The following is a 23,096-nucleotide window of genomic DNA, read 5'->3' as shown; positions in this document are numbered from 1 at the left end:
TGCTGTATAGCATCTTCCTCCTAATCGAAATATTCTCTCCAGAAGCAAGGAAGTGTGCTGTGAATCATGAAGTCAAATCTGGGAGACTTGCGCCTTAAAGGCCACACAACCACTCCCCAAAGTTATGTTGATTAGAAACTGAAACATTCCTTGTGTAGGTGGGAGAGGAATTTCCAGAGAATCAGGAAGTCAACAAATTTGAGTAAAGGTTGCAAGACCCCCTCCTAAGGCTATAGAAAGAAAGAAAGAGAGAGAGAGAGAGAGAGAGAGAGAGGGAGAGAAAGAAAGAAAGAAAGAAAGAAAGAAAGAAAGAAAGAAAGAAAGAAAGAAAGAAAGAAAGAAAGAAAGAAAGAAAGAAAGGAAAAAACAAACTATTGTTTGGAGGTGAGACTCTCCAAGTGAGCTGCCCACAAGTCATGTAGTGTGCTCTAGACCCGACATCCGAGGTCCCTGCAAGGTTGTGCACTGTGCCCCAAAAACACTGCTTCTTGAGTGTCTCCTGTGTGGAGGTGGGCTTTCTGGTGATGTAGCTGCCTTTGAGTCCATTTCATAGCTCCTCTAAGTGACCCTTCACCCTGCCCTGTAAGTAACCCCAATAAACCCATCATTTCTCAGAAACGATTGTCCTTTTGTCTGTCATCTGTGCCCTAACTGAGGAGAAGACATGTGTTCTCATCTCGCCAGGGTAAAGGTTTGTTTCCTGCAACACATGAGAGCTAGTGGCACACGCCTTTAATGCCAGCACTCCAGAGGCCAAGCTAGGAGGACGGGTGTGAGCTCCACAGCAGCCTGGGACTGCAGAGTGAGCGGCCGTGTGAGCTTGAGCAAGAGTGAGACCACGCCTGGAAATACCAACAAAACAAAACAAACAAACAAAAAGAGAGAAAAACACATAAAAAAGTAAACAAAATACTTACTTTAAAAAGATTTACTTATTCATTTGCAAACAGAGAGAGATGGGGAAAGAAACAAACCCCAGAAGTATGTGCCACCTTGTGCAGTTGGTTGTACATGGGGAATGCAAGCCAGGTTGTTCAGTTTGGAAGGCAAGTACCTTAACCAAAGAGCCATCCCTCCAGCACAAAATAATTACTTTTTAAAAATTCTTTGTTTATTTTTATTTATTTATTTGAGAGTGACAGACAGAGAGAGAAAGACGCACAGAGAGAGAGAGAACGGGCGTGCCAGGGCCTCCAGCCACTGTAAACAAACTCCAGATGCATGTGCCCCCTTGTGCATTTGTCTAACTTGGGTTCTGGGGAATCGAGCCTCGAGCCCGGGGTCCTCAGGCTTCACAGACAAGCGCTTAACCACTAAGCCATCTCTCCAGCCCAATATTTACTTTTTTATGTACAATGTCTCTCATGTTCTTGGGTTCCTTGTACTCCTTATGGAAAATGGGTGTCTTTGAATCTATGAGGTTGATATGCACAGAACTGAAAGAAAAGTGGTATGGGCTGGAAACAGCTCTCTCAGCACTGGATGTCCAGTGACCCAAATCCTGTATTTCAGCTTTGGCTTAAACATAGTAATTTTCACTAGGAGCTAATACTTCGCAATGATCCAGGAAAGACATGATATAGTCCTGGTAGAAAATTTAACAGGTACATGTTTCAAGTGAGATTTTTAATAAATGTAAGATGTTGATGTTTATGATGTGCTAAAGGATCCGAGTCGCACAGATGAAAACCAATGACCTATAATAGTGGCTTCGGATTTGTATGGTTACCTAAAGTAAGGCCTTCAAATCAACTGAGAAACTAATGCCTTGAAATCACAAGACTTAAAAAAAAAAAAAAAATTGTTTTACTGCCACAATGTAGAAACCATCCGCATAGAAGCCTTACATTTCAAATGTCAGCCCTTCAACTAAATAATACAATAGGGGGCTGGAGAGATGGCTTAGTGGTTAAGGCGTTTGCCTGCAAAGCCAAAGGATCCCGGTTCGATTCTCCAGGTCCCATGTAAGCCAGCTGCACACGGTGGCTCATGCATCTAGAGTTTGTTTGCAGTGGCTAGAGGCTCTGGTGTACCCATTCTCTGTCTCTGTCTATGATAAATAAATGAAAATAAATAAATAATACAATAGGTTCTCTTGATGAAGTCCAGGAAGTAGATACTTGTGAAGCAGTTCAGAATTACCATGGTCTAAAAAGTTTGTATTTGTTTGTATTTGTTGTGTGTTTGTCTTGTTTTCTCTTGGTTAAAAGTGGTTGACACTAGGCTGGAGAGATGGCTTAGTGGTTAAGATGCTTGCCTGTGAAGACTAAGGACCCAGGTTTGATTCTCCAAGTCCCACGTGAGCCAGATGCACAAGGCTGTGCGTATCTTGAGTTCAGTTTGCGGTGGCTAGAAGCCCTGATGTGCCCATCCCCCACCTCTTCCTCTTCATGTCTCAAATAAATAAAAATAAATCTTAAATAATAGTTCCTTAAAAACAAGCTATTAATGCTTTTGAGCCTATAAAGGTGATATCTGAGTTTCCCTCATCTCTTTTCTCCTCAAAAGTCCTCAACAGCCTCCACCTTGCTGCAGGTCAGAAATACCCCTCCCCCTCAAAAGAAGAGTCTAGTTTTTCCTCAGATTTTTTTCCCCTTCCTTTGAAACCAGGACTAAGCATGTGACTAGGACTGTAAGGTGTGTAGACACCTGACATGGGATGGGAACAGGACCAACTACAAAAGCATGATTCCTGTAAGAAACCCTGATCAGACAGCTTACCTGCCGGAGACCCTTCCTGATCACAAGGGAGTTCTATCTTCTCCCTTCCTCTAGAGCGCTACAATAAAATCTTTGCAAATCTCTCTGTCTGTGGTTCCTGAATTTCACTGGTGATATTCACAAGACAAGAACCTAGCAGCCATGGACTCACGGGAAGCTTTGCGTGATGATGAGTGTCCTGCACATCAGCTCCCAAGTTAAAAGTCCAAGTAAGTGGGCTGGAAGGATGGTGTAGCAGTCAAGGTATTTGCCTGCAGAGTCACAGGATCCCAGTTCCACTCTCCACGACCCATGTAAGCCAGATGCACAAGGGGGTGCAGGTACCTGGAGTTCGTTTGCAGTGGCTTGAGGCCCTGGCACAACCATTCTCTCTCTCTCCCTCTGTCTTCCTCTTTCTCTCTCTCTCATATAAATAAATAAAAATAAAGTTTAGAAAAAGCCCAAGTAAGAGTCAAAATTAACTCTTGCTCTCAAAGACAGATCAAATGCTCCCATTACTTAATAAATAAATTCGTTGTAGAGATGGCCTAAGAGATAATGAAAATATCACTGGCCACTATAGAAATGCAAACTAACTCCACAATGTAACACCACTTCTCATCAGCCAGAGTGACCGTAATCAAGAAAAGAGACAGCAAGCCTCACTTAGTGAGGGTATAGAGAAACTAGAATTTCCATATCTTGCTGGTAAAAAAAAAAAAAAAAAAAAAAAATCAAAATAAATGGTTTAACCACTTAAGAATTTGGAAACTTCTAAAAATGTCAACGATTAACTTATATGACCCTGGACTTGAAATCAAACATGCGTATGCAAATACTCAAGTGAATTATTTCCATATAATTAAAGTTATAAATTATCTATGTGACCAGAAATTGGTGACTACATAACAGAACTCTGAATCTAATAATATTTGACAATCAAAGGGTCAAAGTACTGTTTCGTGTTACAACCTGAAAAAATGTGAACAAAAAAATAAACGAAGATGGAAATAATGGAAAAAAATTCAATCATATGATCTAACTCATATATTAAGCATACCCCAATAGGAAGAAATATTTAGAAAAATTAAATCTATGAAGACAGAATGCAAATGTTTGAGATCCAGAGCTGTGATGCAGGTAGCGGACAGCAAACTGACATCTTCTAAAAGTTATATTGTGGCACAGTTCTTAGTTAAAAGTTAGTAAAAATACTAACACTGATTCACTCGTGTTATCTTGAAGCAAATACATGTATGTAAGCTACATTACAAAACAGGAGTTATTTGTATCAAAATTGGTTTGTTCATTGCAACACAAAACTAAGAAAAAAATTAGGAAGACCCAAGTAATAAATGTCCTGTAATTACAGTGGATAAGAAAAAGCTCCTACTTAAATTAAACATCTATTCTTGTTTTGGTCCAAACATTGCATGAGAAATGAGAATATTAATTGTCATTTACACATGAGAAATTGTGGCCACAATTTCCCCTTCCTCATAGCTGGCAACAAACCTTAGTTGTAACAAGACCTAATTATAGTTCTTAAATAATGAGAATGAGGGCTGAAGAGATGGCTTAGCGGTTAAGCGCTTGCCTGTGAAGCCTAAGGACCCCAGTTCGAGGCTCGGTTCCCCAGGTCCCAAGTTAGCCAGATGCACAACGGGGCGCACGCGTCTGGAGTTCATTTGCACAGGCTGGAAGCCCTGGCGCGCCCATTCTCTCTCTCTCCCTCTATCTGTCTTTCTCTCTGTGTCTGTCACTCTTAAATAAATAAAAATTAAAAAAAAATAATGAGAATGAAAAGGAGAATCAAGATACAAAGAGAAGATTCACTCCTAATAGTACGTTTCTGCTGTTAGCATAGATGAAGATGTCATAGTTAGATGATGTCTATATGCTAACTGTTCAAATTTTTGCCATTTCTAATTTAAGATGTTAGAATGAATTCTATCCATATTGTGGTATCATTGTTCTACCTAAGATTAATCCTTTGTATGTTGTGTATACTGATTCCTTATTAAAACCAGTAAGCAGGCTTTATAATTCTTTGAGGTTACAAACGCAGTCCTGTAGAAACGAGATTATTAGAACAACAGAGTAACTTACTTTCTCACCAGGAGGACCAATTGGACCTTGTGGACCTGGAAGACCCTATTAAAAAAAAATTTCATATTTACACATCATTTCACAAGAATATATATTTTTAAGGTTTTTCTAAATTTAATAATATTTTATTTTATTGTATTTGAGAGAGGGAAAGAGTCAGAAAGAAAGAGAGAAAGAGGGAGATAGGGAGAAAGAATAGGTATACCAGAGACTTCAGCCACTGTAAATGAACTCCAGACACATGCACCACTTTGTGCATCTGGTTTCTGTGGGCCCTGGGAAATAGAACCTGGGTACTTTGGCTTCTTAGGCAAGTGCCTTAACCTCTAAGCCACCTCTCCAGCCCTAACAGTATTTTATTAAAGGTTACTTTTCTACACTAACCAGATTAGTATCATTTTTAAAATATTCATTAATTTGTGTGTGAGATGGAAGGAAGTGAGTATGAGTGCTTCCTAGCCTTTTGCCATTGCAAACATGCTCCAGACACATGCACCATTTTGTGCATCTGGCTTAATGTGAGAACTGGGGGATTGTACCTGGGCCGTCAAGCTTTACAAGCAATCCCTTTAATTCTCAGTCATTTCTCTGCTCCAAAAGTACATTTTTGAAATAGCAAATTATTGACTCTGTAATCCTCTGTACCTGGAAATAGTCATGACTTACAAGAGTACCTATTTCACACACCCCTGGCACTCCACAGAGGCTAGTGGACTCTACTGAGTTTTACACCAGCTCCTCTTTGCAAAAGGGCCTACAGTGTGGCTATCTGAATCGGCACCCTCCCTCCTGCACGTGAGGCTGTTCACCTGACACTCTACTAATGTTAAGAGTCATTTCTGGGGCTGGAGAGATGACTGAGTGGTTAAGGTGCTTGCCTGTGAAGCCTCATTGGACTCATATTTGACTCCCCAGGTCCCACCGAAGCCAGACGCACAAAGTGACACCAGTATATTAGGTCACACATGCGCATAAGGGGGGTGCATGCATCTGGAGTTTGATTGTAGTGGCTGGAGGTCCTGGCACACCAATCTTCCCTCTGTCTCTCTCTCTCTCATATAAAAGGTCAGTTTGTTGGGCTTGCCTCAAAAACACAAAAGAAAGAAAAGAAAGTCATTTCCTTTAGAAAGAAAGCAGCCTCAAATTTAAAGTGAAAAATATAAGAAGAAAAGCTTATTTCTACATTTACAATTTAATTTTGCATAACTTTAGCCTTCCACCAGAAATAGGGCTATGAATTTCATCACACCAGAAGAGACAGTGGCTGAGACTTACTTGAGGTCCTGGATTCCCTTGTTGACCAGGAGGCCCAGGTTCTCCTTGCGGACCCTGCCATAGGAAGACATAATGTACTTAGTGGTGCTTTTTAACAAAATAGATTTGTTTCTCACTAACTGAAAGATAGCACCCAAATCACTGTTCCCTCAAGAGGATCGGGAAAATATTACGACACTTCCGTGCTAGCAGCAGCTAATGTCCTTAGCAAAGTGTTACGAGATGAGCATGATGATGATGGCTAAGCAAATGTGGTCAGTGCACAGATTTCTGATGACATGATTATGGCAGCTTCCTACCTACCATGTTTCCTTTTGGTCCTTGTGGGCCATCTATCCCTGCGATTCCCTTCAATGAAGAACAACATAGGCGTGTTTGTTAAAAAATTTAGATGCTAAAACAGAAAATTAAAAAGGCCACTCTAATCACATGCCACCCACTAGCATAATGATTAAAACATCTTTCAAATAAATACAAATAAGAATATAGGATTTGAATGAAACTGATGTAGGGCACATCTGCTCACTTCTACATTCACACTAGAGATCATTTAGCATTGTTTTCTACTGTTCACTGGGGATTTATCATGCAAACTATTAGGGACGGAAAAGGAAGGAAAAAGCAAGATGGTAGGGCATGATCAGTTGACCAGACAAGAGGAATACTATGGATTTAGAATATAACAAGGGGCTTAACTCTTGAGCATCTATTGAGTTCTTTATGAATACTCTGTTGAAATAGTTTGGCAACAGTTTTACCCGAGAAATGCAGAATATTTCCAGCAATACATACAGGCTGCCCTGGAGGTCCTGGAGTTCCCCTGGGTCCCAGCAAGCCTCGTGGGCCCTGGGAAAAGACAAAGATGAGTGTATCCCTGCAAGAAATATCTTCAAAACAGATCTCTCCTTTAAAATATTAACATATTTGGAGTGGGAAAAAAACACATTTGCACAACTTCTTTCAATATGTTGAATGCAGTTTAACATGTCTCTATGTTACTCAAATATGTAATGTCAATACTGACCCCTCAAACCAGAAAAGGTAACAGCAAACTGTGATGGATTCTACACATTTACATGAACATCACAGGAGCTTTTCTTTTTAATTCAATAAAATAGATCAATACTTTTTAACATGGCACTTTTGTGCTATTTTCTGATTTGAATGCCATATTCAATCACATTGTATCATCACACAGATTTTACAAATAGAAAATCCCAGATATCCACTTCTTTTCTTTGTACATAAATTCCATGAGTTATTCAGAGGCTGTTTCACCAAAGGAGAGTCAACTACTGAACACCCATAATGCCAATTTTAGAAATCATGTGTTATTAGATTTCTTTAATTATTAATACTTAAGAAACTCAAGTTCTCCTGTTCTCCATCTCCCTCTTTAATTCCATTGTTTTTTTCTTTCCCCCTTTTTAGGAATGTCAGTGCAACAATTTATTGTATTTCCAGCTGGGTTTACCATAATTGGATTGAGAAGCAGTATAATGGAGAAAATTAAGACAAAAATTAGGAAGTCTTTTTTCTATACTTATCCTTTGTTCTAGGGAATTTTCAAGAAACATGTCCAACCATGCTTCCTGAAAATTCATTATTAATAACTGGTGGGAAAAGTTATATTTTTATCCCAATGTATACATGCCTCCTCAGTATTTTTCTTCTGATAAGATTAATTTATTTAGAAACATAAATTCTGGAGCTATTGGTAATATTTCAAAAAAAAAAAAAAAAAACAGAATGAAACAGTAAGTAGGTAAAGGCTTTGACCAAAACGATGCTATATTCCACATCATTTTTCTTTTTAGTCACTGTAACCTTATAAGGAAAGAATATATATATATATATATATATATATATATATATATATATATATATATATATGGGTTTTTTTTATTTTTAAAAACATTTATTTATTTGAAAGAGAGAAAGAGAATGAGTACATCAGACCCTTTAGCCACTGCAAATGAACTCCAGATGCATGCATCCCCCTGTGCATGTGGCTTACATGGATCCTGGGGAATAGAACCAGGGTCTTTAGGCTTTGCAGGCAAATGCTTTAACTGCTAAGCCATATCTGCAGCCCCTATTGTTCTATTTTTAATGTTACAATTAACTGGCTAACTGAGGTATGACTGCAATATTTATTGAAGATTAGCATTACCTATATGTCAGTCATAACAGTTACTGTTCCTCAAAAACAAACAAACCAAAAAAAAAAAAAAAACCCAGGAATTTTGTTACTTAAATAAGAAGAAAAGCATTGCTTACAGCTTCACCTGGAAGACCCCTAGGTCCAATTTCTCCATCTTCTCCCTGTCATTACAAAAGGGAGGCAAGTAAGTCAGGCAGTGCAGCATTTCAATGTGACCTTCTTCTCTGATGCCTTTATTGCAAATATGACAAAGAATTGAAATCTTAATATACCCTCATTCCATCATCACCAGGAAGCCCAGGAGGACCTTGGGGGCCTCTTTCACCCTAGGAAGAAAGACAAACATGGTTAGGGTAGGAAATCAGCAGAATGATCCACCAGAGGTCTGTTGGGGGAGCAGCGTCACCAGGTGCATCAGAGCCCACAGCAGGGAGTATGCCTACTTAGAGGCACTTCACCAGTAAGCAGAATTTTAAACTCTAACCAGGTTTGCCTATTAGTATGCAAGGAAAATGTTTTCCCAATTTCTAAAAAAAAAAATAATTTAAGGAAAATAAAAACTAGCAATATTTTAAGATATTTATAAATCATAATGCTAAGTATTTAGATATCTATATTGCTAGTGATTACCTTAAGCAGGAATGTACTCTAATGATGTCTGAAACATTTTTTCTTTATTTTTAACTAATCCACATCAGTTCAGTAAAATTCAAGAACACTAAATGAATTTTACATTTCATTCAATAAATGTAATTATATATTCATCATTGTTGATTGGGTATGATCAACGGCTTACATGATTTTTCTTTCATTCTTCTTTTTTACCAAATTGTTGTCCTACATTTATTCCTCATTCTGGTGAAGCAACATTTCAACATGTGTGTGAGAATGTGTGTGTATGTGTGTGTGTGTGTGTGTGCGCATATACATAGGTATCTTTATTATCTTTATTATTTATTATATTTATTATTGTCTTTATTATCTCAGTTAAAAATATATACTGAGCTGTGTATATATATGTGTATCTGTGTATATATCCACATATATATACACACAGATATATGCATATACATAGGTATCTGTCTTTATTATCTCAGTTAAAAAAGTATGTACTGAGCTGCTATCCAGCATGATGGCTTGTTTAGCCTTAGGAGAATCTGAGCTTTTTCACTGAGTGAAAGTTCTTATACACACACACACACACACACACACACACACACACACACACACACAACAATGGAGAAGATGGGGAAGTTATTCAGTGGGTAAAGGGCATTTGCTTTGTGGACAAGAGAACCTGAGTTACACCCCAATACCCTTTCAAAGGCAAAGCATGGCTGAGCACATCTTTAGCTGCAATGCTGAGCAAGGAGAGAAGTTGATCACTGGGGAGGACAGAAAACTGATCAGCCTGTCTAAGTGAAAAACTGTACAAGCTCCAAGTTCAGTGGGATACCTTGTCGCAAGGAAATAAGACCGACCAGTGATTAAGGAGGATATGTGATGTTCTCCTATGACTTTTGTGTGCACATCTATGACCAGACATATAAAACACACACACACACACACACACACACACCCTTAAAGAAACCATAAATCACCAGTAAATAGCTATATTAATATCAGACTACCTCCATATTTATTGTTTCGAGTATATTTCTACAGTCAAAGTATAAGGATTAATGCAATTCTCAAGATGTAAGATACCTATTTAATTTCTACACCTACTCTTTTTACTAATGTGAGCTTTTCCACATACATGATCATAAAGATATCACCTATAGTTGTTTTCAAGGATGAGATATTTCAATGCCTAAAACAACAAAAAAATATATATACTGATATCTCAAATTCAACTTTATCTTGTTTTCCCAGTATATTTTATTTATTTTATTTTTTAAAATTATTTATTTATTTATTTGAGAGCGACAGACACAGAGAGAAAGACAGGTAGAGGGAGAGAGAGAGAGAGAATGGCACGCCAGGGCTTCCAGCCTCTGCAACGAACTCCAGACGCGTGCGCCCCCTTGTGCATCTGGCTAACGTAGGACCTGGGGAACCAAGCCTCAAACCGGGGTCCTTAGGCTTCACAGGCAAGCGCTTAACCGCTAAGCCATCTCTCCAGCCCCCCAGTATATTTTAGATTTGATAATTTATTAAATATATTCCACAATATTTAAGTTAACTTTTTCTTTATCTTCTGATTTCCTAGATCGTTATCCATACAAAAAAAAAAATCATAACCTCCTTTTAGTTACTGGATAAATGTGACAAATGGGGGTTTAATCAGTAAAGCACTTGCTGGATAAGTGTGGGAGATCGAGTCCTGGAATCCATGTACATGTTGCTTGGCAGTCATGAACTACCTGTGATTGCGGCCCGTGGGAGAATAGGGAATCCCCGTGGCAAGCTGACTAGCTAGAATCATTGAATAAGCAAGCTCTCCATTCAAATGGTAGATCCTGTCTTAATAAATTAAAGTGGAAATCATTCAAAGGGAGGTAAGATCAGTCTTGGCCTATACACACACATACATACACACACACACATAGTGGTATACACACTTCTGTACAAACATGTGCACCTACATACATGAATACATATATAACACAGCATGCACTCGACACATATATTCATGTGTATACATGCGGAAAAGAGTAACAAATCAATCTTACCCTATGGCCTTTGTCTCCAGGCAAACCTGGTAGCCCATCAAACCCTCGATCACCCTGAAAAAAAAAAACAAACACAATTGTCATTCCAACCATCAGATCCCCAGTTCATATCTGGACTGAAGTATACATGTCAAGTATTTCAGACCCAGAACCAAGATGTGTAACTGATCAAGATAAAGATACAAGGTCTGAACATATAGATTTACAAATTCCTAACCTTTGACCCAGGTTCTCCAGGCATCCCTCTTCCTCCATCTGCACCAGGCCGACCCTGATAAGACCAAAAACAGGATTTAGTAAAAGGTACTATTACTAAGAGAAAGTAAAAGGAAAGAAACATACACAGCTCAACCTCAAAAGACACCATGAAAACCAACCCTACCCTTTTTCCGGGTTTGCCGGTTGGACCAGGGGGACCTTGGACACCTCGAGGGCCCTAGAGGAAAACATTTACATCATGTTACAGGCATGGTCCTCAGCAAAGGCAGCAGCATCACAAGAAGTTGTTTAGAAACATAGAAACACATTCTCTATAATTTACCTAATCAAAAGGAGATTGTGTCTATACAAAATTCTGATTTAGCAAAAAAACAAATTTACCCAAGTGAACTTTATATGCAGTGACCATATTACTTAATGTTTCCTTGTAGATGCCATTACATTTAAACAGAAGAAATACGATCTATTTGAACACACAAAAAATACCATCAATTACTCATTTATTGTCAAAAATACAGGTTTCACATTCCCACTCACTGAATACCATCCAACACAATTTTGTTCTCTTTCCGAGATGTTTATCCTTATATTTGCCTTCAGTTTCTGAATGTCTTAAGCCCAAATATTATGATAGACATTTATCTCTTTTCTTCACAGTTGAGTTCCCCATTAGATTGTTAATTGACAGAGTTTTCTACTAAATACTCTTCCAAATTAACTCAGTGCCTGGCACGGGATTCTTCAATCATTTATAAGGTGTGGGAGGACTGCTTTTTAACTAGATCAAATTAAGTGTGTAAATTATTCTTTCTGAATTAAAAACAGGGATAAGATCACCTAGTACTGAGAGGTTAAAGATGGGAGCTGTAAGGCAAATCTCTGTAGTAAGATGTCTCAAGACTGAACCCAGCTGGAAGGCAAGGGGGAGGGGGGATAATAAGACAAATCTAAGTAGTTTTTTCATGGAAAAGCTCCTTCTTTCATATCAATTATCTTTCTGGACAATCAGTGAATTCACAAACATTGGCCCGGCATGTTTCCAAATCCATTCACTTTGAAAAGAGACATGAGTTCAATTTTTAAGAGCATCACAAAAGGCAAAGCGAGGCTCCCATGATGACTGTGGTGTCTCTGAACATCTTCTTACAATTCACTGGAACAAGCAAGTTTTTTCCATGCATTTTTAGCAATGCCAGCCAAGCATTCCAAAGAACGTTGCCACATATTGAGTTTGTAAAATATCTTTGCAATTTTCTTTGGATTTTGTTACCATCAACTGTAATGCATCTACTAAATAGCATGCTTCCCAGGCACAAAAGGAAAGTCTATTGATGAGCACAACTTAAAATCCATGCTGCATCAATAGAGTAGTCTGTACACACAACCTCTAGGAAATTAAATGATGTACAATATCACATATAAGATTTTATTGAAACAACAACAAATCGCAGTGATAACGAACAGATCCTATCAGAGCATCATGGGGCCTACACACTTTTAATTCCAGTATTGAAGAGGCTGAGGTAGGATTTGCAAGAGACCAAAACCAGCCTGGGAATACAGTGAGACACTGACCAAAGCAAAAGAAAAAAAGAATAGATCAGTGGTGACCAGGTGTTTAGAGGTTGGTCAAGGTTCTAACTGTAAAGTAGTAATGCTTAGAAATTGTTTGGAGTTACAGCATAGTTTTATCCCAATGACTCCACTTACAAAAACATATATGTATGATATATATGTACTTCTTATAGTAGTTTTTTTTTTATAAATTCAATTTGGATAGAAGAAAGAAAATAGCTGGAATGGCCAACAGCAAACTCTTGCAGCTCAATGCCAATGTACATCCATTCAGTATATCAGGATGCATTTTAAAATGAATATATTTCAAACCTACAATATCAGTTTCTGCTTTCTTTTCTAGCACAAATAGGCTATGTAGTATAATAATAAATTATTATACACTATTAGAGTGATCATGAAACAAAAGGTAGAATTTAATCTAGTAGCATGTGAATATAATCTTTTGAAATTTACATGTTTAACATCTCTCTTAATTTTCTAATATCAATAGAAGTTTGAAATCAACTTCTGTGGGAAATAGAGAAAAAGTGAGAAAAAGTGGCCAACTTACTTCCTGCAGAAACCTGAGTACAGAGAAGAAGGAAGAACTTCTGGAAGTACAACTGCAATTGTTTCTGCTCTGTGACACATAACCTCTAGACAATTAAATATTTTCAACACTTACTACTTTCAAGCCTGTCCTAAACCATTATTTAAATATCGTTTAAGTTAACTGATCTATTGCCAGTAAATTGGCCATACTTTTCAATGAAAGGAAAGATGCAGCATTAATGCTAATGTAAGTGATTCTTTGATCACCACAGTCACTAATGCTATCATAGATAAAATCTAGACAATAACACAAATGGATGAGAGAAAAAATTGTTTTTGTTACCTGAGGACCTGGATCACCACTCTCACCCTTGGCTCCAGCTGAACCAGGACCGCCCTGTAGAGAAAAGTTGAGCACATAACTTACTAATTTATCATATGAATTTTATCCAGTATTTTCACATGAAATAAGTTAATGTGTTTCTTTAATCATTACAGTCTTAGTGGAATATGCTGCTCACGTCCTTGACTTGAAGTCCCTATCTCCCCAGCTCTGACTGTACTCACAACATGAGCTGCACTTGTAAGTCTATATTTGGGGCTGGAGAGATGGCTTGGCAGTTAAGCGCTTGCTTGTGAAGCCTAAGGACCCCCCTTGAGGCTTGATTCCCCAGGACCCACGTCGGCCAGATGCACAAGGTGGTGCATGAGCCTGGAGTTGTTGGTAGTGGCTGCAGGCCCTGGTGTGCCCATCCTCTCTCTCTCTCTTCCTCTTTCACTGTCTGCCGCTCTCAAATAAAATTTTAAAAAATAAAATAAATAGATCTTTCTTTAAAAATGTCTGTACTTGGCTGGAGAGATGGCTTAGCAGTTAAGATGCTTCCTTGCAAAGCCAAAGGACTCAGGTTCTAACCTGCGGGTCCCACATAAAGCCAGATGCACAAGGTGGCACATGTGTCTGGAGCTAGTTTTCAGCAGCTAGAGGCCCTGGTGGACCCATTCTCTCTCTATCCACCTCTTTCTTTCAAATAAATAAAAAATTAAGATAATGTCTATATTCCAATCAGGCCTACACAGGGGCCAAGTCTGAGGTTGTCTTGGATGTGTGCATGAACATAGCATTCTGGATGAGAAGCAATTGGTAATCATTACAAGTGCGATATGGTATCAGAACAACCACATTTCACTGAATCAGGAACACACTGAGTTCATTTGCACAATATTTCTTAAATCTTATGGCCAGATATTTCTCATGTACAGAATTGTTTCATAACGAACTATCCCAGAGAGATGCTACTGCTGGCATTCATTATACTTATCCTAAAATTGTACCAAAATATGTTTTTCTCCATATTGTTTTCCTCATCAAAATGACACATTATAATAAATAGTTCTTATGTAAGTTAAACAGTGCAATGAAACCTGTTAATGGAGGAAACAATTACTTTACAAAGAAGTTGTGAAATTAAGAAAAAATAAATATGATACTATTTTTTAAAATTTTTGTTTATTTTTATTTATTTATTTGAAAGCGACAGACACACACACACAGAGAGAGAGAGAGAGAGAGAGGCAGAGAGAATGGGTGCGCCAGGGCCTCAGGCCACTGCAAATGAACTCCAGAGGTGTGCGCCCCATGTGCATCTGGCTAATGTGGGTCCTGGAGAATCAAGCATTGAACCGGGGTCCTTAGGCTTCACAGGCAAGCACTTAGCCATTAAACCATCTCTCCAGTCTGATATGATACTATTCAAACTGCCAAAAAGCTGTAGAACTTTACAAAGCTCACAGTGGTCGTAGCTCACCTCATGTTGTGGAACACACTGTGTTTAAGAAGTCTCTGATATATTTAAATTAATCCATTACATTAAGCATTGTGTCAAAGTACACCAAATATTAAAATTGCTCTAAACCTACAAAAGCACCATAGAGCCTTTTAGTGGCGCAGGAGTAAAATAATTATTGATCTGCCTCTCACAAAATATGGCAAGTCAGGAGACATGAACGTTCTTATCTTGAAACCTAGAATGATATGTATGTCATCAATAAATGAGCCATATGTAAATGATATTGTAAATTTCCTTACTGTAAATATATGAAATTTTATTTTTGAAGTTAAAATGATCAAAAACTGGCTAAACAAACACGCATGGTGTAACTAGAAATCAATAAAAGGTAAATAGACATAAAGATGTCATATAATGCACTATTCATAGCCACTGACTACTGAGGTGAGCTCAATTTCTATTACAAGCATATGATAAAAAGTCCATAGAATTTCATCAATTCCCATGTGAACAGTTCTACCCAATGCATCGCCTATGGTACTACTAACTGACCTCCAACAATTTTCATGTACTTTTCACTATTGTAGCACATTTGATATGTAAATGAGAAACTTATGATGATGCCCTTTCAAGCTTCTCATTACAATTTTTTTTAGATTATTTATTTATTTATTTATTTGAGAATGACAGAGAGAAGGAGAGAGAGAGAGAAAGAAAGAAAGAGAGAGAATGGGCGTGCCAGGGACTCCAGCCACTACAAATGAACTCCAGACGCGTGCATCCCCTTGTGCGTCTGACTAAGGTGGGTCTTGGTAATTGAGCTTTGAACCGGGGTCCTTAGTTTTCTCAGGCAAGCACTTTACTGCTAAGCCATCTCTCCAGCCCTCATTACAAATTTTTGTAACTGACTTTATAAAAGAAAAAACTTTGGTTTCTACATCAAATCAAATTATTAATCACTAAATTAGATAAAATTATAAAAAACTTATTTGTCACTAATACTATGTTCTGTGTAAGCACCACCTGCTTGATAAATTAAAATTACTTGGTCCAAACATTTATTCTAAAATCTATCATATAATAATTGCCTGCTAATGAATATAGGAAAAATCCATGTTCTGCATTTTCTACTTATTTCATGGTATACAGCTCAATTTGTCTATATAATAATGATAGAATGAAAACAATTGCAAAAATAATATTTCATTGAAAGAGTGTAGTATTTGTGTTAAACTACAGAGTACTTTTTTTCAAATCTTGATGAACAAACCATTTTTAGACTCTAGAGTAAGAGATATTTAAAAGGCTGTAATAACTTACTTAGTTTGATCAAAGTATAATAAAATAAATATGGCCAAAAGAAATAGATGAATCTTTTTCTCTCCATATCTATCCTTTAATTTTCTTAAAAATATTACTTGCTTGTGAGCTGGAACAAGAGTCTCTAACCCCAGCAAATTAATGTCCACATAGGTTTATGTGTGTGGCTGGGGAACTGAATGTGGGCTGAAAGGCTTTGCAAGAAGACATTTTTAACCACTATTTTTAAAGAAAATTAAGATAAATAAACATCAATTAATGTTGACTATTACATAGGGGAAATCATTGTAAATGTTTTATCTTTGCCAATATATGGTAAAAGTTGCCAAGCCCTAGTGACTTTCCAAGACCTGTTGAAGTTACACACTCTCTGGGCTGCTGTCTCAACCCTCCTTATGCACACCACCACCTGCTGGTGACTCACAGCATGAGAAGCCAATGAAATTCCTTTCAATAATAGTTTTAGAAAGCCTACACTGTAAATTGGAGGAGAAAGATAAAACTTGGCAAACTTAAAACTAACTAAAGCTGTTTTATAAAAAGTTAATGTAGTTTGTTATTATGCTTATGATGAACCAAGAAAAAAATTTTGATGTTTTCCAAGAATCCCTATTAAAGTAGTAATTCCTCTGATGTCTGAAGCAACTCATGAACACTAACATATTCTTACAAAACTCTAAGATGGACTGTCAATAATGTAATGTGAAGTGACATTTTAGTAATTGAATATTATGCAAATAGATTTTAAATATTTATATGTAGCTTGAGAAATTCATAGTTGGAAATGTGGCTCCATTATATTTTATTTCATTTATTTAATATGAGGAACTTTCACTAAGACCGTTTTATCAGACTTATTAAAAATAGAACTGAAGGAACATTTGTAAAGGAGAAAATATCAATCATGAAGACTACCTTAAATATTCAGAGGCAAGAATGAAATCTGTCATAAAGTCTATAAGGAAGTACTCCCTCACATTGGAATTTTAATGCGCATTACATTTTTGAATAACATACCACAGGGCCTGGTCTTCCGGTGAGACCCATTGGACCAGGTGGGCCTCTTAAAGCAATCTAGAAAATAAGATAGATGAAGCTCAGGAGTGCTGTCCAGGAAGTTACATCACTTAAGCAATGTGTGATTAACACAGACACAACAGCCGCACACTAGAAAAAGTGCAAGTTGATGACACAGTGATAGTTGCTAGAAGGTTAAGAACCCGGTGTACTTCTCGGCCCCTTTACTATCAAATACAATGCATCACAATGATTTCATCCATAATAAGTTAAAACTGATTTTAGACAAAATATATCTGATGACTTTCTACTATGAAGTCTACTTCACACAGTAATATGTATATATAGATCTTTCTTCCTAATTGTGCAGCCATAATTCTTGTTAAAATATTTTTTAGAAGTGAACCATTTCAGGTATTTTAAGTTAAATGTTTCTCGTAGAATTGTAAAGGGGAAAAATGGTGATTAAGATTAGGTAGTACAAACAAAATCAGAAGTATCATGGTAAACTAGTGCTTTGAATACATCATGAAGTTAATACTACACAATTTTACAGTATTATGTACGTGCATCAACACAATAGACCAGTTGTATGGACTATTGCCACAGTGAATATTAGAGAAATGAATTAGAATACCTGAAAATCTGGAATACATAGAGTGTAAATAAAACATCTGATAGATGTTAAATTAATATGGTGTGCTGCTTTTGAATATTAGTGAGTCTGAAAGATGATGCTTAGATTTATTATGATACAAAGAAAATTAAGAGGACTAGTCACATGAGGATTTCTGTGAGCTTATAATGAATGTTTAAGTTCAAGTAGGCACCACATATATTTTTCAAAAGAACATTGTGATGGGATACATCATTGGAGCCATCAGTTAATTATTATAAATATTTTAGATTTATATTATGCTATCTAATAAACATATTCTTATTATTTTTCAGCATCAAATAACCAAGTGGTAATATTTTTTCATATGAAACAACTTAGGAAATACATAAATAAACATGGGAAATGAATTTAAATTTTCCTTTCACATATAGAAACATTACACATACATAAATCAATGATAGTTGTGGACATCACACAAATATAACATAGTACTCATATCCATATCATTCATAAAGCTTGCATTGACTTCTTTCTTGAAAAGTAAATCTGATGATATGAATAAAAATGTTATATGCATTATAACTAACTTGTTTATTGCCTGATTTTCTCATGTACATTTAAATAAAAAAATTGAAAATAAAAATAATCTTAATATTTTAATATGTTCTTATAATAAAATAAAATTGGCTAATAAAAGCAATCTTAATATGGAAGAAGAGTAAGAGGGAAAATTTTCTTTCATACCGTTTCTTGTAATTATTGCATAATTATAATCAATGCATTAGCTGACAAAACTAATACGATGAAAAGTGCTATATGCAAACAGGTAAATCTGTTGCTAATCTTTTAAAGTGTAGAAATTCTGTGTGTTATGGTGGGAACCTGGCATAATTTCATATGGAAATGTCACAAGGGTTAGTAGTTTTCATTCATCCAGTAAGTATCATTACTGGAGGGGAGAATATGCTTTATTTCCGTGATGTTCCCTAGCAAATTTCACATGCAGTTCTGAAGCATTCAGTTCATCATGGTGGAGTCTTCCGCAGACATGCACACTCCTGTGTGATGTAGACCAGGTGGTGTAAGAGTGTGCTCCCCGCTCTCTTACCCGGGCCTGCTGAAGAATTGCCTGAGCCTGGGCTTCCTGGGCAGAAATGGTGGGTCCTTTGGAGCTGTCACCACCATAGCGGAACTGGGAAGAGATAACAGAAGCTCAGAACGGGCCATTGTCAAATTCCTGGAATTAGGGGTTAGTGACAGGTTACAAAAGTTCCAAGTAATTCTATATGAATCATTATATTTGTGTTTTAAATTCTGTTTCTACCTCTTATAGAAATTCTCTGCATTACATTTTATAAATTTAAAAGGGATTAGAAATCTATTTCCAATATCAAAACATATTATTGCTGATATTCTGGAAAATTGATGTCCTTTTGTCCTGCAGAAATACTAGCTACAGTATAAAATTCACTGGTAAAAATTTCATATGCACCACACACACACACACACAAACTGAGAGAGAGACAGTGCACAAACCTTTCCTATCATTCGTGCATAAAACTACAAAGCTCTGATTTAACCCAATATGAATTGATTTTTCACTCTTATTTTTCTTTAAACTCTACTGAATTTACACTGATAAATATACCTTCTATAACACTAGGCTGATAATTTTACAAAGGACTCTAGTAAATAGTAAGTCCAATTATATTTAGCAATGAATAATGACAATATAGACATAACCTCTTTTAGAAATGTGATTGTCAATAATGTGGTTAAAAACTGTGCTAACACTAAATGACACAGGAACGGTGTGAATGGAATAAACTGGACTAACACCATGATTAGAAATGAAACCCTGAAACATGACACTGACAAAGAATAATCAAACACACAAAACACTTTAACTGCAAAATTGATGTTTACCCGTTTTGTTTGGTAAAAATCCCCTAGTTTCCAAGGTCTGCTCGAATTTATACATTTTCACCTTATAGCAAGGTTTCTTTGGGATGGTTGTATAAGCAGTATTTTCTGATTGAATAGACAGTGACGTACCATTAAGTCAACTTTACAAAAACCATAATTAACAACAACAAAAGAACATACCGGTAACATTAACAAAGTCCCAGGAGGACCAGGTAGACCATCAGCCCCTGGTAAGCCAGGGCGTCCAGGGGGCCCCTAATAAAGTGAAGTAAAAAGACACAAAATAAATCAATAAAATATGTTAGAAGAACAGTAACTTGTAATAGTTGATTATGTGTTTTCTAATTCACATCTCTCCTCTTCAGGTTGGGTAATCTTTACACATTTTTATTTTTATTTATTTATTTGAGAGAGAGAGAAAAAAAAAAAAGAGAGAAGCATAGGGACAGATAAAGAATGGGCAACTCCAGGGCCTCAAGCCACCACAAATGAACTCCAGACACATGTGCCACCTTGTGCATCAGGCTTACGTGAGTCCTGGGAAATTGAACCTGGGTCCTTTGGCTTTGCCGGCAAGCACCTTAACTGCTAAGTCATCTCCCCATCCCAGTAATATCCTTTAGATAAGTGAATGTAGAAGGCATTTTCCTCCACTGGAATAATTTCGTGTGAATTCAACTATTCGTGTATATTATTGTAGAATCAAATTAAGATGTGAATATTGCTTAAAGTTTAGAGTTTAAGTTGTGTAGGATGACTTTACTATATTCTAGAATGAATCAGTGAGCATCAGACAAATGAAACCAAATCAGATTCCTAGAGTGAACCCAGAAGTGTTGAGGATAAACATATGATTTGTAAATTAAATTAATGAATCTTAGCAATGTATAAATATTTATTAATAAATTCATAAATGACATCTTTTAAATAAGATACATATGATAAGTATATATTTTGGTTATTTAAATGTTGTCTTCAAAATAGATATTCTATTAATATAATCACTGATCTTCAGGTGTTGACTGTTTGTCATATTCCCTAATTTGTCTTGTAACCTTAGTGAAGCAATAGTTATTGCTTGCATATATGTATGCCTACATGAGCACACTGTAAAAACATGCATGATAACAATACATATGTTTGTGATTATAAAGAGCATATGAACCTATCAGTAAACAACTATGCATGAAGTATGTCCACCAGCTTTCAGTAAGAGGAGACTTTAGTCACATAGAGCAGGAAAGGGAACAAAGTCTAAAAATAATAACTATGTTAAAAGGAACTAAGTCAAATAATATACATGACATAATAAGGCAGCCGCAATATTCGAATGATATTATGAAAAATAACTCTCAGACTTAACATTGCCTGCAGATGGGCAAGATCATACATTATTTAAAATATTTTTAAATAGGTTCTCTGTAAGCTATAAAGAAATTTCTAAGAAAGTTTAAATTATAGTTTCAATAATTAAAGCATCATTTCATGGTCTAAAATGTCTAATATAATTTATTGAAAAAAAAACTTTTTAACAAAAAATTCCCAAGTTTGTCAGATCATTTATACATCTGCATTTCTCAAGCACAGTGTAGAGTTTAAGTGATAACCGAGATTGAGGTTTTAATCAACAATTTATAGAACCTAAAAAAAGGTCTGATGAAAAAATGGTAGAATTTCAAATTAAGAAATATTAACTAAAGGGACTTAAAAAAACTAAGGTCTGAATGAAAATAGATATGATATATAGCTACCCACAAAAGAAAAAAATGCATTTTGCATAATATACTGTTTATGCCCCTAACTCTAATTAACTCTCTCGCTTAGACTAGGATCAATGAAATATTTCAAAGTGTTCACTTTTCCATTATAAGTGTATGAAAAGTATAAATCAGTTGTATCTCTTAACTACTGCTTTTAGAAGAAAAGAACTAAGTACATAATTATGACTATTTTCAGAAATAATAAAAAAGGGAAAGAACTTTACAGGCCATGTGGAGAAACCTTGTATATTGACTTATAGCATCATATAACTCAATCATGCTCTGCACACTGTGGCCAGCTCTCTTAACACATTCCAACAGCATGCCAACTACATACCCCTAAGAATGCCAGGAGAATATATCTCGAATTGAACTGTGAAGAAGTGAATTTACTATAAATGGTTTGTGGACAAATGAAAACTGAAAACAAAAGTGTCGAATCCTGTCACGGGTAAACTTTCTGTAGCCTTGCTTAAGTCTGAAAAGTTAATGCACACGCTGCCCAACACTGCGTTTGTGGAATGTCCTCCTCTCCTCCTGTGCACAAGAAGGCTAAAGTGCTAAAGTTGTAAACTGCACTTTCATTATTCTAAGTATGTATTTCACACATTTGTAATGGGACAACCCTTCACTTACCCTATCACCGGGGTCACCAGGGGGTCCAGAGGGTCCTTGTAAACCTGGAGGACCCATAAGGCCCTGCAGGAAAAACAGACCATGATCAGTCAAACTCATTAGTATTCAGACAAATTCAGAATACTAAAAAAAATCAAAGGGTACTTTATTTATATTTCATAAATATACTCTTTTCTCCCAAACAATCACCCTATTTAGCTTGCTGTGAAAAGACAACATATAGAACCACTCTAGTCAGCACAAGGGCTCCTCTATGAAGCTGTGTTCAGTGAGGTGGCATTGCAAGGAAACCCGGGAAGCAGAGCCGACCCGTGACAGTTCCCTCAGATGGAAGTTGGTGCCCTGTCCTTCCTGAGGAAATGGTTATTCATGAAACCATAAAACTGTGGTAGTAGTGTTAAAAGCAGAAATCATTTGGCTTGTCAGTATTTATTTTAATATTTATATTGCAATTTGAAATTATCAGGATAATATGTAATTTCATATGCACAACAATTAGCTAATCACACACAGCAAATCAGTGTGCAATTACTACACCTGGCTACCTGCAATGACATACTGAGTAACATCCACCTTATAAGGAAACTGACAGTGACTTAGGATAAAAGTATAATCAAGGCAGCTACTGCTTCCCTAGAATTATCATTTTCATGACTGAGCTATAATTGTACATCCTTCATAAAAAGAATGAAGCTGCCAGCCATGGTGGCACACACATGTCATCCAGAACTCAGGAGTCTGAGTCAGAAGGACTGTGAATTCCAGGCCAGCCTCCACTAC

General features: G+C 36.6%; 1 protein-coding gene across 7 annotated transcripts in view; it reads right to left on the bottom strand.

Annotated features, from left to right (window-relative positions):
• The window catches only part of Col11a1 (collagen type XI alpha 1 chain), a 183,247-nt gene that overhangs the window by 91,603 nt on the left and 68,548 nt on the right, over positions 1-23,096 (bottom strand). For all 7 annotated transcript variants that reach the window (XM_045138399.1, XM_004659073.2, XM_004659074.2 and 4 more), the window contains 14 exons: positions 22,317-22,379; positions 20,101-20,175; positions 19,103-19,186; positions 17,376-17,432; positions 13,595-13,648; positions 11,306-11,359; positions 11,141-11,194; positions 10,924-10,977; positions 8,521-8,574; positions 8,365-8,409; positions 6,877-6,930; positions 6,388-6,432; positions 6,085-6,138; positions 4,810-4,854 (listed from right to left, as the gene is read on the bottom strand). In XM_045138399.1, coding sequence (XP_044994334.1) covers positions 4,810-4,854; positions 6,085-6,138; positions 6,388-6,432; positions 6,877-6,930; positions 8,365-8,409; positions 8,521-8,574; positions 10,924-10,977; positions 11,141-11,194; positions 11,306-11,359; positions 13,595-13,648; positions 17,376-17,432; positions 19,103-19,186; positions 20,101-20,175; positions 22,317-22,379 — 792 coding nt within the window. The remainder of the gene's footprint in view (positions 1-4,809; positions 4,855-6,084; positions 6,139-6,387; positions 6,433-6,876; positions 6,931-8,364; positions 8,410-8,520; positions 8,575-10,923; positions 10,978-11,140; positions 11,195-11,305; positions 11,360-13,594; positions 13,649-17,375; positions 17,433-19,102; positions 19,187-20,100; positions 20,176-22,316; positions 22,380-23,096) is intronic.

The sequence above is a fragment of the Jaculus jaculus genome, chromosome 19 (assembly GCF_020740685.1).
Source record: "Jaculus jaculus isolate mJacJac1 chromosome 19, mJacJac1.mat.Y.cur, whole genome shotgun sequence".
Taxonomy (NCBI): Eukaryota; Metazoa; Chordata; class Mammalia; order Rodentia; family Dipodidae; genus Jaculus; species Jaculus jaculus.
This window is presented reverse-complemented; position numbering and strand designations above follow the sequence as displayed.